This window comes from Oncorhynchus nerka, linkage group LG9b (genome assembly GCF_034236695.1).
Source record: "Oncorhynchus nerka isolate Pitt River linkage group LG9b, Oner_Uvic_2.0, whole genome shotgun sequence".
In the NCBI taxonomy this organism is placed as follows: Eukaryota; Metazoa; Chordata; class Actinopteri; order Salmoniformes; family Salmonidae; genus Oncorhynchus; species Oncorhynchus nerka.
The window spans coordinates 27,924,817-27,940,217 of NC_088424.1; the positions used below are offsets into that span (position 1 = coordinate 27,924,817).

Below are 15,401 nucleotides of genomic sequence, written 5' to 3' on the forward strand. Positions count from 1 at the left end.
GAGAGGCAGGCACTGAACTGTACATGTCCTTGCTTCTCCCCGCACCCCACCCTGTACGGACTCTCTGCTCTGCACTACCTACTACCTCTGCACTACCCATTACCTCCTCAGAAAACACACCACCAAAAACACAGCACCCTTTCCCTTATGTATCTATGCAGAGTATGTGCGTGTGTATGTGCTGTATAAACACAGTATGTACACGTTTTCTGTGTGAAAAATACAAATGTACAGTACCAGTCCAAACTTTGGACACACCTACTGATTCCAGGGTTTTTCTTTATTTTCACCATTTACTACATTGTAGAATAATAGTGAAGACATCAAAACAAACAATGAAATAACACATATGGAATCATGTAGTAACAAAAAAAAATAGTAAACAAATCAAAATATATTTTATATTTGAGATTCTTCAAAGCAGCTTTGCACACTCTTGGCATTCTCTCAACCAGCTTCATGAGGTAGTCACCTGGAATGCATTTCAATTAACAGGTGTGCCTTGTTAAAAGTGAATTTGTGGAATTTCCATCCTTCTTAATGCGTTTGAGCCAATCGTTTGTGTTGTGACAAGGTAGGGGTGGTATACAGAAGATAGCCCTATTTGGCAAGAACAGCTTAAATAAGCAAAGAGAAACGACAGCACATCATTACTTTAAGACATGAAGGTCAGTCAATCTGGAAAATGTCAAGAACTTTCTTCAAGTGCAGTCGCAAAAATCATCAAGCGCTATGATGAAACTGGCTCTCATGAGGACCTTCACAGGAAATGAAGACCCAGAGTTACCTCTGCTGTAGAGGATAAGTTCATTAGAGTTACCAGCCTCAGAAATTGCAGCCCAAATACATGCTTCACAGAGTTCAAGTAACAGACACATCTCAACATCAACTGTTCATAGGAGACTGCGTGAATCAGGAATTCAAGGTCGAATTGCTGCAAAGAAACCACTACTTAAGGACGCCAATAATAAGAAGAGACTTGCTTGGGCCAAGAAACACCAGCAATGGACATTAGACCGGTAGAAATCTGTTGGTTCCAACCCCTGTGTCTTTGTGAGAAGCAGAGAAGGTGAACGGATGATCTCTGCATGTGTGGTTCCCACTGTGAAGCATGGAGGAGGTGGTGTGATGGAGTGGGGGTGCTTTGCTGGTGACACTGTCAGTGATTTATTTAGAATTCAAGGCACACTTAACCAGCATGGCTACCACAGATTCTGCAGCAATACACCATCCTATCTGGTTTACTCTTAGTTGGACTATAATTTGTTTTTCTACAGGACAACGACCCAACACACCTCCAGGCTGTGTATGGGCAATTTGACCAAGAAGGAGAGTGATGGAGTGCTGCATCAGATGACCTGGCCTCCACAATCACCTGACCTCAACCCAATTGAGATGGTTGGGGATGAGTTGGACCGCAGAGTGAAGGAAAAGCAGCCAACAAGTGCTCAGCATATGTGGGAACTCCTTCAAGACTGTTGGAAAAGCATTCCAGGTGAAGCTGGTTGAGAGAATGCCAAGAATGTGCAAATCTGTCATAATGGGTGGCTACTTTGAGGAATCTAAAATACATTTTGATTTGTTGAACACTTTTTTGATTACTACACGATTCCATGTGTGTTATTTCATAGTTATGATGTCTTCACTATTATTCTACAATTTAGAAAATAGTAACAATAAAGAAAAACACCTGAATGAGTAGGTGTCCAAACTTTTGACTGGTACTGTATGTGCATGCATGGGTGTGTGTATGCGTGTGTGAACACCATGCGGCCTGCATGAAATATTTAAAGGTGAGGATGGAGATGTCCATACGACGGGATTGGCTGGGGACGTGTCATGATCCTCGGGAGGGCCAGGGGGTTATGGGTAATGGCTGTCTGGCCCACCCACTCATTATTTCCATGTTCAACCCTGAGCAAATGACCTTCATGCCTGAGATTGTCTCTCCTCCTCCTCAGACAACTGACAGTGTAAGGCAAGAACTGCTTCCTCAATCATCAACTATTTCCACCAAACAAACAGCTAAGCTGATGAATGCTGCTGCTCACTAGACTAGACAAATTTCATAGGATTTTACAGCTGAATGACTGCTGATGTCCTCATGTCAGCTATAATGGACCACTTTCCTTTCATGCAACTTGATCAGCAAAAGCAATAGCTAAGTGACCAGGCGAGACAGAAAAACAAAACAAACATTAACTTTTCTCCCCATCCACATTACTTTGTGGAAAACACATACATGTAACAGACTATACCAACATAGTAACAGACGTAGGCAGAGACACAGACACAGATACCAACATAGTAACAGACGTAGGCAGAGACACAGACACAGATACCAACATAGTAACATACGTAGGCAGAGACACAGACACAGATAACAACATAGTAACAGACGTAGGCAGAGACACAGACACAGATACCAACATAGTAACAGACGTAGGCAGAGACACAGACACAGATACCAACATAGTAACAGACGTAGGCAGAGACACAGACACAGATACCAACATAGTAACAGACGTAGGCAGAGACAGACACAGATAACAACATAGTAACAGACGTAGGCAGAGACACAGACACCAACATAGTAACAGACGTAGGCAGAGACACAGACACAGATACCAACATAGTAACAGACGTAGGAAGAGACACAGATACCAACATAGTAACAGACGTAGGCAGAGACACAGACACAGATACCAACATAGTAACAGACGTAGGCAGAGACACAGACACAAATACCAACATAGTAACAGACGTAGGCAGAGACACAGATACCAACATAGTAACAGACGTAGGAAGAGACACAGACACAGATACCAACATAGTAACAGACGTAGGCAGAGACACAGACACCAACATAGTAACAGACGTAGGCAGAGACACAGACACAGATACCAACATAGTAACAGACACAGACACAGATACAGATACCAACATAGTATAGTAACAGACACAGACACCCACATAGTAACAGACGTAGGCAGAGACAGAGACACAGATACCAACATAGTAACAGACACAGACACCAACATAGTATAGTAACAGACACAGACACAGATACCAACATAGTAACAGACGTAGGAAGAGACACAGACACCAACATAGTAACAGACGTAGGCAGAGACACAGATACCAACATAGTAACAGACGTAGGCAGAGACACAGACACAGATACCAACATAGTAACAGACGTAGGAAGAGACACAGACACAGATACCAACATAGTAACAGACGTAGGCAGAGACACAGACACCAACATAGTAACAGACGTAGGCAGAGACACAGACACAGATACCAACATAGTAACAGACACAGACACCAACATAGTATAGTAACAGACACAGACACCCACATAGTAACAGACATAGGCAGAGACAGAGACACAGATACCAACATAGTAACAGACATAGGCAGAGACACAGACACAGATACCAACATAGTAACAGACGTAGGCAGAGACACAGACACAGATACCAACATAGTAACCGACGTAGGCAGACACAGACACCAACATAGTAACAGACGTAGGCAGAGACACAGACACAGATACCAACATAGTAACAGACGTAGGAAGAGACACAGATACCAACATAGTAACAGACACAGACACAGATACCAACATAGTAACAGACGTAGGCAGAGACACAGATACCAACATAGTAACAGACGTAGGAAGAGACACAGATACCAACATAGTAACAGACACAGACACAGATACCAACATAGTAACAGACGTAGGCAGAGACACAGACACCAACATAGTAACAGACGTAGGCAGAGACACAGATACCAACATAGTAACATACGTAGGCAGAGATACAGACACAGATACCAACATAGTAACAGACGTAGGCAGAGACACAGACACAGATACCAACATAGTAACAGACGTAGACAGAGACACAGATACCAACATAGTAACAGACGTAGGCAGAGACACAGACACAGATACCAACATAGTAACAGACGTAGGCAGAGACACAGATACCAACATAGTAACAGACGTAGGAAGAGACACAGATACCAACATAGTAACAGACAAAGACACAGATACCAACATAGTAACAGACGTAGGCAGAGACACAGACACCAACATAGTAACAGACATAGGCAGAGACACAGACACAGATACCAACATAGTAACAGACGTAGGCAGAGACACAGACACAGATACCAACATAGTAACAGACGTAGGAAGAGACAGACACGGATACCAACATAGTAACAGACGTAGGCAGAGACACAGACACCAACATAGTAACAGACGTAGGCAGAGACACAGACACAGATACCAACATAGTAACAGACGTAGGAAGAGACACAGATACCGACATAGTAACAGACGTAGGCAGAGACACAGACACAGATACCAACATAGTAACAGACGTAGGAAGAGACACAGACACAGATACCAACATAGTAACAGACGTAGGCAGAGACACAGACACCAACATAGTAACAGACGTAGGCAGAGACACAGACACAGATACCAACATTGTATAGTAACAGACACAGACACAGATACCCACATAGTAACAGACGTAGGCAGAGACAGAGACACAGATACCAACATAGTAACAGACGTAGGCAGAGACACAGACACAGATACCAACATAGTAACAGACGTAGGCAGAGACACAGACACCAACATAGTAACAGACGTAGGCAGAGACACAGACACAGATACCAACATAGTAACAGACGTAGGAAGAGACACAGACACCAACATAGTAACAGACGTAGGCAGAGACGCAGATACCAACATAGTAACAGACGTAGGCAGAGACACAGACACAGATACCAACATAGTAACAGACGTAGGCAGAGACACAGACACAGATACCAACATAGTAACAGACGTAGGCAGAGACACAGACACCAACATAGTAACAGACGTAGGCAGAGACACAGACACAGATACCAACATAGTAACAGACACAGACACCAACATAGTAACAGACGTAGGCAGAGACACAGACACCAACATAGTAACAGACATAGGCAGAGACAGACACAGATACCAACATAGTAACAGACATAGGCAGAGACACAGACACTGACACCAACATAGTAACAGACGTAGGCAGAGACACAGACACCAACATAGTAACAGACGTAGGCAGAGACACAGACAACAACATAGTAACAGACGTAGGCAGAGACACAGACACCCACATAGTAACAGACGTAGGCAGAGACACAGACACCAACATAGTAACAGACGTAGGCAGAGACACAGACACAGATACCAACATAGTAATAGACGTAGGCAGAGACACAGACACCAACATAGTAACAGACGTAGGCAGAGACACAGACACCCACATAGTAACAGACGTAGGCAGAGACACAGACACCAACATAGTAACAGACGTAGGCAGAGTCACAGACACAGATACCAACATAGTAACAGACGTAGGCAGAGACACAAACACAGACACCAACATAGTAACAGATGTAGGCAGAGACACAGACACCCACATAGTAACAGATGTAGGCAGAGACACAGACACCAACCAAGTAACAGATGTAGGCAGAGACACAGACACGGATACCCACATAGTAACAGACGTAGGCAGAGACACAGACACAGATACCAACATAGTAACAGACGTAGGCAGAGACACAGACACAGATAGCAACATAGTAACATACGTAGGCAGAGACACAGACACAGATACCAACATAGTAACAGACGTAGGCAGAGACACAGACACAGATACCAACATAGTAACAGACGTAGGCAGAGACACAGACAACAACATAGTAACAGACGTAGGCAGAGACACAGACACAGATACCAACATAGTAACAGACGTAGGCAGAGACACAGACACAGATACCAACATAGTAACAGACGTAGGCAGAGACACAGACACAGATACCAACAAAGTAACAGACGTAGGCAGAGACACAGACACAGATACCAACATAGTAACAGACGTAGGCAGAGACACAGACACAGATACCAACATAGTAACAGACGTAGGCAGAGACACAGACACAGATACCAACATAGTAACAGACGTAGGAAGAGACACAGACACAGATACCAATATAGTAACAGACGTAGGCAGACACAGACACAGATACCAACATAGTAACAGACGTAGGCAGAGACACAGACACCAACATAGTAACAGACGTAGGCAGAGACACAGACACAGATACCAACATAGTAACAGACACAGACACAGATACCAACATAGTAACAGATGTAGGCAGAGACACAGACACAGATACCAACATAGTAACAGACGTAGGCAGAGACACAGACACCAACATAGTAACAGACGTAGGCAGAGACACAGACACAGATACCAACATAGTAACATACGTAGGCAGAGACACAGACACAGATACCAACATAGTAACAGACGTAGGCAGAGACACAGACACAGATACCAACATAGTAACAGACGTAGGCAGAGACACAGACACAGATACCAACATAGTAACATACGTAGGCAGAGACACAGACACAGATACCAACATAGTAACAGACGTAGGCAGAGACACAGACACAGATACCAACATAGTAACAGACGTAGGCAGAGACACAGACACCAACATAGTAACAGACGTAGGCAGAGACACAGACACAGATACCAACATAGTAACATACGTAGGCAGAGACACAGACACAGATACAAACATAGTAACAGACGTAGGCAGAGACACAGACACAGATACCAACATAGTAACAGACGTAGGCAGAGACACAGACACAGATACCAACATAGTAACATACGTAGGCAGAGACACAGACACAGATACCAACATAGTAACAGACGTAGGCAGAGACACAGACACAGATACCAACATAGTAACAGACGTAGGCAGAGACACAGACACAGACACCGACATAGTAACATACGTAGGCAGAGACACAGACACCAACATAGTAACAGACGTAGGCAGAGACACAGACACCAACATAGTAACAGACGTAGGCAGAGACACAGACACCAATATAGTAACAGACGTAGGCAGAGACACAGACACCAATATAGTAACAGACGTAGGCAAAGACACAGACACAGATACCAACATAGTAACAGACGTAGGCAGAGACACAGACACCAATATAGTAACAGACGTAGGCAGAGACACAGACACAGATACCAACATAGTAACAGACGTAGGCAGAGACACAGACACAGATACCAACATAGTAACAGACGTAGGCAGAGACACAGACACAGATACCAACATAGTAAGACGTAGGCAGAGACACAGACACCAACATAGTAACAGACGTAGGCAGAGACACAGACACCAACATAGTAACAGACGTAGGCAGAGACACAGACACCAACATAGTAACAGACGTAGGCAGAGACACAGACACAGATACCAACATAGTAACAGACGTAGGCAGAGACACAGACACCAACATAGTAACAGACACAGACACAGATACCAACATAGTAACAGACGTAGGCAGAGACACAGACACCAACATAGTAACATACGTAGGCAGAGACACAGACACCAACATAGTAACAGACGTAGGAAGAGACACAGATACCAACATAGTAACAGACGTAGGAAGAGACACAGATACCAACATAGTAACAGACGTAGGCAGAGACACAGACACAGATACCAACATAGTAACAGACGTAGGCAGAGACACAGACACAGATACCAACATAGTAACAGACGTAGGCAGAGACACAGACACAGATACCAACATAGTAACATACGTAGGCAGAGACACAGACACAGATACCAACATAGTAACAGACGTAGGCAGAGACACAGACACCAACATAGTAACAGACGTAGGCAGAGACACAGACACAGATACCAACATAGTAACAGATGTAGGCAGAGACACAGACACAGATACCAACATAGTAACAGACGTAGGCAGAGACACAGACACAGATACCAACATAGTAACAGACTTAGTCAGAGACACAGACACTCAAGCCCATACTGTGTGGATAATGCACATAATATACCGGCTTTCATGCCATCATAGACACACACACATCCCATAAAGTATAATGTGGCTTACCATGATAATGAAGGTGACAGGTCCTATGAAGCTCCAAATGAAGTGGTTATCCACCCTCAGCCAGCAGCTGCAATGGAACATGGTCATGTGATCAGGTGATCGACATCCCTCAATAGCAAATGATCTATTCTGTCTCCCCCACTGTGACTGTGACATCTCTGCATTTTCTACACTCTAAAAACACAGCAGCATTTGTCACAATGTATCCTACTGATCAGTAGCCAGCCTGGCTTCTAGACTAGCTAGATGACATGATGATATAGTGACTACAGCAATAGAATAGTGATTGTCATTCTGGACCACAGAGAGAACCTGACCTTGAACACATTCTGGCTGTGAGCCATACAACAGCACTGGTATTGCATTCATGACTTCAGTCTGCCAATGTCTACAATTGAGAGAGCAGTCTGGCTATACTTTTGACCCTAAACACAGTCGAAACGTACGCACAAATAGTTCCAACAAGATTTGTGCTGAAGCTACTGTATGTATTATCAGATAATATGTTCATTCAAATGCAGGGAGTGCTGCACTACAGACCCGAACGTAAAAAGAATATACCCAATTTACATAACTCCCTCTGGAAAAAGAAAAGCCTACGACAAATCATATGGCTTGTTTCTTGGATAAAGGCCACTGGAGAAGAAAAGTTTAAAGAATTAAGGTCAAGAGAGAAAAAACTAGCTCACAGAGAACACACCAGACCAGAGCAACCGACCGGCCAGATAACTCATTAATGTAGTAGTTTTGCTCACAGCTTTCCTATATGACAGGGTGTACATTTGCCAGGAGGCAGAGGGAGAGGCAGTGGGAGACTGGGGCCTGTGATGTAGCTCTCATTAGCAATATATCTATCTATGTGCGAAGAAAGGGAGTCTTGATCTGGAGCTGGCTGGCTTGGGAGGCCTGATGCTCTCTGCACCAAGAAAGAAAGATAGATACTGTTGAATGATCCCAGTTTTATTGTGCAACGTTTCCACCCCAAGGTCAACATCTGAAGAGGGTATCTATCTTTATTTCTATCTTTCTTGACATGACTTTTCGTACCCTGCACCTGGCGGTTACTGGACGCACGGACACCACTTCTTAGCTACTGCATTTTGCACCAAGAACACAAAGAGAAGGTCTTCAGATGTGATCAGATGTTACTTACGCTCTCGGTGTCCCGTAGCTGCGGTAGTCGATGGCGGCCGAAATTCCCACCACCACAGCGGGAAAGAGGTATCCTGAGGCGTAATAGTACTTCCTGCGGGAGAACTCACTCTCAAACACCTCAACCAGCATGAGGTAGAGCTGCACGCCCTCCAGGCACATCCAGGCAAACGCCGCGAGGAAGAAGAAATGAAGAACGACCGCGATGATGGAACACACCAGCTGGGATGGGGACACATTGAAAGGTTACACATAGAGCGGTAGAGGGACAGTGGCATTGAAGCTGCATTGAGACAAGGGAAGTTAAAGTAGGCAAAGATAACTGGAACATATTCCCTGGGAACACAATGATAATTAGCCAAAACAACTCTGCATCGAAGCCCACTCCGATCCATGTGTACGTTCGGGGGGCACCGGCACTCCTTACCTTGGGTTCAGTCATATTGATGCCCACAAGAAAGACCAGCTCAGCAATGAAAAGGTTGAGGCAGAGGTTCTTGTGGATGGTGTTGCGGTCGCTCTGAAGGCCCCTGAAGAAGCAGAAGGTGAAGAGGCTGATGGCCAGACACACCAGCGACACAGCGATTCCCATCCGGGTTATCACCGTCAGCAGCAGCTCATGGACACTCCCCTCTGCCTGGAGGACAGGGCAGAGAGACACAAACCGCCGGAGTTAGAAGCAACAACCTGCCGGATGTACCTAAACACAGGGGGTGGTTAGACCTAATAAGCTTTGCTTTGTTGCGAAGACCTTTTTATCTTATTCAAATGTTTAGGGAATACAATGAGTAGGAAGACAGAGACAACGCTATCTAGTACAGTACCACCGCCACCTTCCTTTCTCAGGCCACTTTAAACAAATCCCGTTCCCAACATTTATCAGTATATGCTATATAATCTTAAGTAAACCCAATAACCTGGTATAATGTACCATGTAAGATCATGGAGCAAGTATGATTTCATGACATATACAGATATTTATAAAGGGATTTAACTCAACATCTAGCTGCACCAATCAGAAACATGAGGCAACACAGGAGGGAGGGTTTAGACCCAATAGCCTGCCGGAAAACATAAAACATGACAGACTTCATGTCCCCATCAACGAACCTTGACATAACATGAATGTCCTGGCTCACTGAGGGTTTGAAAACTCAACATCTACTGTAGGAAACAGATGATGCCCTGCCAATGTAAAGTCCTTAGTAAGCGGTCACAAAAGCGCAACATGTTATAACACATATTGGGGGATCGCTCTGTGAAGGTATGACATTATAAAATATAGTGTGGGATCACTCTGTGAAGGTATGACATAAAATATAGTGTGGGATAACTCTGTGAAGGTATGACATTATAAAATATAGTGTGGGATCTCTCTGTGAAGGTATGACATTATAAAATATAGTGTGGGATCGCTATGTGAAGGGATGACATTATAAAATATAGTGTGGGATCTCTCTGTGAAGGGATGACATTATAAAATATAGTGTGGGATCACTCTGTGAAGGGATGACATTATAAAATATAGTGTGGGATTACTCTGTGAAGGGATGACATTATAAAATATAGTGTGGGATCACTCTGTGAAGGGATGACATTATAAAATATAGTGTGGGATCTCTCTGTGAAGGTATGACATTATAAAATATAGTGTGGGATCACTCTGTGAAGGTATGACATTATAAAATATAGTGTGGGATCACTCTGTGAAGGGATGACATTATAAAATATAGTGTGGGATCACTCTGTGAAGAGATTACATTATAAAATATAGTGTGGGATCACTCTGTGAAGGTATGACATTATAAAATATAGTGTGGGATCACTCTGTGAAGGGATGACATTATAAAATATAGTGTGGGATCACTCTGTGAAGGGATGACATTATAAAATATAGTGTGGGATCACTCTGTGAAGGGCTGATTAAAGTGTGTGTCACAACCCATGAAAATGAACACATTTCAACGTAGGCTACAACCATATGCAAAACAAATAGATGGCTTCACCATACAGAATATCACTCAGGGACAGTGGTCTGAACATGAGGTAATGCGTTCCGTGATATGAGTCATTTTATTGAGGGCAGGCCAGGAGGAGTTGTAGTTGAGGTGTAGGGCTGGTGTGACGGGAAGACCTAGCTCAGGGACTCTGGTTTCTCCTTGTGGTGAAGGGTTGTAAAGGTTTGGGGTTTGTGAAGGGAAGAGTTCATGAGTCGGGACATGTTATTATATAAACCACAAACTTACGTTCCACGTTTATTACTGGGTAGATGCTTGCAGCACATTATATTTATCATAAATTGGATTGTAATTGCATTTTGCTTGCAAATGGATCTCACCTACTTCATGTCGTTGAGTGGAAATGCAAATTAAAGAAGCGTGATGCAGGGCCACCGTGTACGTTTTCCTGTGTATGATTCCAGCAGACGTGCGTGAAGGCTATTAGTCACGGACCATAGGTAAAATGTCATTTATTTCCAATAATGTTTCAGCTAGCTCTCACTACAGTATCTTATGCCTGCGATCTCTTACTTTTTTGCTTACGGCAAAGTAAGTGACAGCCTCCTTCCGTTTCTCTCCACATACATTAACTAACCCCATTCCTCACCTCAACTCCCATCCCTCCAACAATCCCTCTACATACATACAGTACAGTACATACGACGAGGGGGATGGGGTAGATTCACTAGTGTCCTTAAATCCCAAATCAACCCCTAGCCCCTACCCCCTAGAGCAGGGATGGGCAACTTTGATGGGGGTGGGGGCCATAAAAAATCAACTCATCATGAGGGGCCACAGTGGCTCTCGGGTCTGGGTACCCACATCCATACCCACACTTGCAGTCAGAGGCGGTTCTAGCCTTTTTTGGGGCCTTAAGAAACTTTTTGTTGGAAATTCTACACATTTTGTCATGTGGCGGAGAAAAAGGTTTGCAATTTTCTAACTAATTTCATGCAATTCTACTCATTTTGCCATGGGGCAGAGACAAAAATGTGCAGTTTTGCAGCTAATTTCCTGCATTTCTACACACTTTGCCATAGGGTTGAGAGAAATGTTTGCAGCTCTTAATATAGAAAAAGAACAACTTTGACGCGCTTCCAAATGACAAAATCGCACCTGTATTCTACTATTCTAACTCTCAACAGTAATTAAATTGTTTTTTGTATTGCGGGCAGGAAATACAATGGTCGTCAGTTGCCCATCCCCGCCCTAGAGACTTATGTATATCTAATACGATTGGATGGGTATCCACAATATGGTTACAATTCCACAGAGGACAAGAAAGGTGGACATTCCACCATATTTCTTACACATACAGCACTAGTCAAAAGTTTAGACACACCTACTCATTCCAGGTTTTTTTTTTTTTTTTTTTTATTTTTTTTTACAATTTTCTACATTGTAGAATAATCAAAACTATGAAATAACACATACGGAATCATGTAGCATCCCCCCCCCCCCAAAAAAGCTAAATATATTGTATATTTAGATTATTCAAAGTGGCAACCCTTTGCCATAATGACAGCTTTGCACACTCTTCGCATTCTCTCAACCAGCTTCATGAGGTAGTCACCTGGAATGCATTTCAATTAACAGGTGTGCCTTGTTAAAAGTTCATTTGTGGAGCCAATCAGTCGTGTTGTGACAAGGTAGAGGTGGGGAGAGAACGTCAAGACTGTGCAAAGCTGTCATCAAGGCAAAGGGTGGCCACTTTGAAGAATCTAAAATCTAAAATGTTGATTTGTATAAAAAAAATGTGTTACTACATGATTCCATATGTGTTATTTCATAGTTTTGATGTCTTCACTGTTATTCTACAGCCAAACTTTTGACTGGTACTGTATACAATCCTCTCTGATCTACACAAGTCTAGGGGGTTAGTGGCTAGCTAGGGGATGGTTTGAACCAGCCACTCACCATGTTCCCTAGATGGGAACATGCATACATATTACATCCATCAGTGGAGACCAACTCCACGGCATGATAGAACCCCTTGAAGGCCACTCACCACGTTCCCTCTATGGGCCATTAGGATGGCAAAGTTGGTCAGGTGACTACAGGAACAGGTGGTGTGGCTCTTGTTGGTGTCCAGGAGCTTACAGCCCTGAGTGGACCAGTAGCCTATCATACTCCTCTCAGAGTAGTTCCAGAATGAGCAGTTGGGGTTGTCGTAGTGCTCCTTCTACAGAGCAGGACATTAAGAAATAAGAACATTGTTTCAGACAAATAGTTAACAGTTAGGGTTGTAGAAGTTCTCAATAAGCAACACATGAGGAAACCTTTTGAATACCAAACAATAACATTCTAAGCATTGTTTAAAACGAACTAACACATTACTTTAGAGTACATATGCTTCCTACCTATATATAGATACTGTTATTTTCCATCAAAAGGCAATTAACAGCAGTCTAAGATTTGAGTTCAGTATACTATTAACAGTATATAGTCTAGTGAGTGTGTGTAGGAACAGTGCAGATCTACTAATCTGGGTAAGAGCCTAATAAAACTTGATTTGATTTTTTTGTCTGTCATGCCAAGTGTAATTATACACAATTTCAGTAAATTATAAACAATTGCAGAATACCATGGCATAAACATGATAGCATGTTCTATGTAAACTAACAAACGTATAAACGTGGGAGTTCCAGATGTACACAAGTATTGATATTTTACAGCCGTGCTCACAGTGCAGCTGTATCTTATGACATTGGCTTTGATCCTCCAACTATTAAAGACCACACTGCCATTTCCTTTCCCACTATTTCCCCCTGCACTGAACAACACCGCAGAATGAAACTAGGGCTCCAGAGCTTTCTCAGGGGAAGGGGAACTCACGTCGAGGTGCTCCAGGGTGAAGATGACGGGATCAGACACAAACACACGGCTGGACTCCTTGGTGATGGAGGCGGCCAGGATGTGCGAGTTGACGGTCAGGTCTGAGAGGTTACGTCCTCCTCCTCGGAGCGTGGCGTTCTCTGTACTGAGGAACTGGCCCAGGTGCTTGTAGAGGACAAACACCAGCTTGGCCACACCTGGGGAAAAAACAGAATAAGATTTACGGTGGCATTGTGAACGTATAAAATTGCTGCTCATTTCTATCCTTCAGCCACTTTCTCAGTGAAGGACAATTATCCTTCAGCACGATCTCATTCATTAATTCATTCATTCATTCCCCCCTAGTTACCGTTTTTGCTGTTAACTTTGACTGTGTTTGCAGACAGCTGAATGGAGGCTCCACCCTTGCTGGTCTGGGGGAACCTGAAGTCCTGCACCTGTCCGTCTGTACTGAGCACATACACATCCAGCACTGGAGAAGGACAAGGAGAGGGGGAGGTAGAGGGGGAGGAGGGGAAAAGGATTAGGGAATGTTGGTGGTATACATGACTAAAAGATCACGTTTCAATCAATGATTTATAGATACACTATGAAATAACACATATAGAATCAAGTAGTAGCCAAAAAAGTGTGAAACAAATCAAAATAAACGTTATATTTGAGATTCTTCAAAGTAGCCACCATTTGCCTTAGTGACAGCTTTGCACACTCCTGGCATTCTCTCAACCAGCTTCATGAGGTAGTCCCCTGGAATGAATCTCAGTTAACAGGTGTGCCTTGTTAAAAGTTAATTTGTGGAATTTCTTTCTTTCTTAATGTGTTTGAGCCAATCAGCTGTGACAAGGTAGGGATGGTGTACAGAAGATATCCCTAGTTGGTAAAAGACCAAGTCCATATTATGCAAGAACATCTAAAAAAACAAAGAAAAATTGACAGTGCATCATAACTTTAAGACATGCGGGTCGGGTCAGTCAATACCGAGAATGTCAAGAACTCTCTTCAAGCGCAGTCGCTAAAACCATCAAGCGGTATGATGAAACTGGCTTTCATGAGGACCGCCACAGGAAAGGAAGACCCAGGGTTACCTCTGCTGCAGGGGATAAGTTCATTAGAGTTACCAGCCTCAGAAATCGCAGCCCAAATAAATGCTTCACAGAGTTCAAGTAACAGACACATCTCAACATTCACTGTTCAGAGGAGACCGAGTGAAATCAGGCCTTCAAGGTCGAATTGCTGCAAAGAAACCACTACTAAAGGACACCAATAATAAGAAGAGACTTGCTTGGGCCAAGAATCATCAGCAATGGACATTAGACTGGTGGAAGTCTGTCCTTTGGTCTGATAAGTCCAAATTTGAGATTTTTGATTCCATCCACTGT

The 15,401-nt window shown here is 43.4% G+C and overlaps 1 protein-coding gene across 9 annotated transcripts in view; it reads right to left on the reverse strand.

Annotated features, from left to right (window-relative positions):
• LOC115114537 (adhesion G protein-coupled receptor L2-like) overlaps positions 1 to 15,401 on the reverse strand; it is a 131,824-nt gene that overhangs the window by 20,545 nt on the left and 95,878 nt on the right. For all 9 annotated transcript variants that reach the window (XM_029642854.2, XM_029642850.2, XM_029642851.2 and 6 more), the window contains 6 exons: positions 14,372 to 14,494; positions 14,023 to 14,219; positions 13,196 to 13,369; positions 9,615 to 9,824; positions 9,189 to 9,409; positions 8,036 to 8,102 (listed from right to left, as the gene is read on the reverse strand). In XM_029642854.2, the coding sequence (XP_029498714.2) occupies positions 8,036 to 8,102; positions 9,189 to 9,409; positions 9,615 to 9,824; positions 13,196 to 13,369; positions 14,023 to 14,219; positions 14,372 to 14,494 (992 nt within the window). The remainder of the gene's footprint in view (positions 1 to 8,035; positions 8,103 to 9,188; positions 9,410 to 9,614; positions 9,825 to 13,195; positions 13,370 to 14,022; positions 14,220 to 14,371; positions 14,495 to 15,401) is intronic.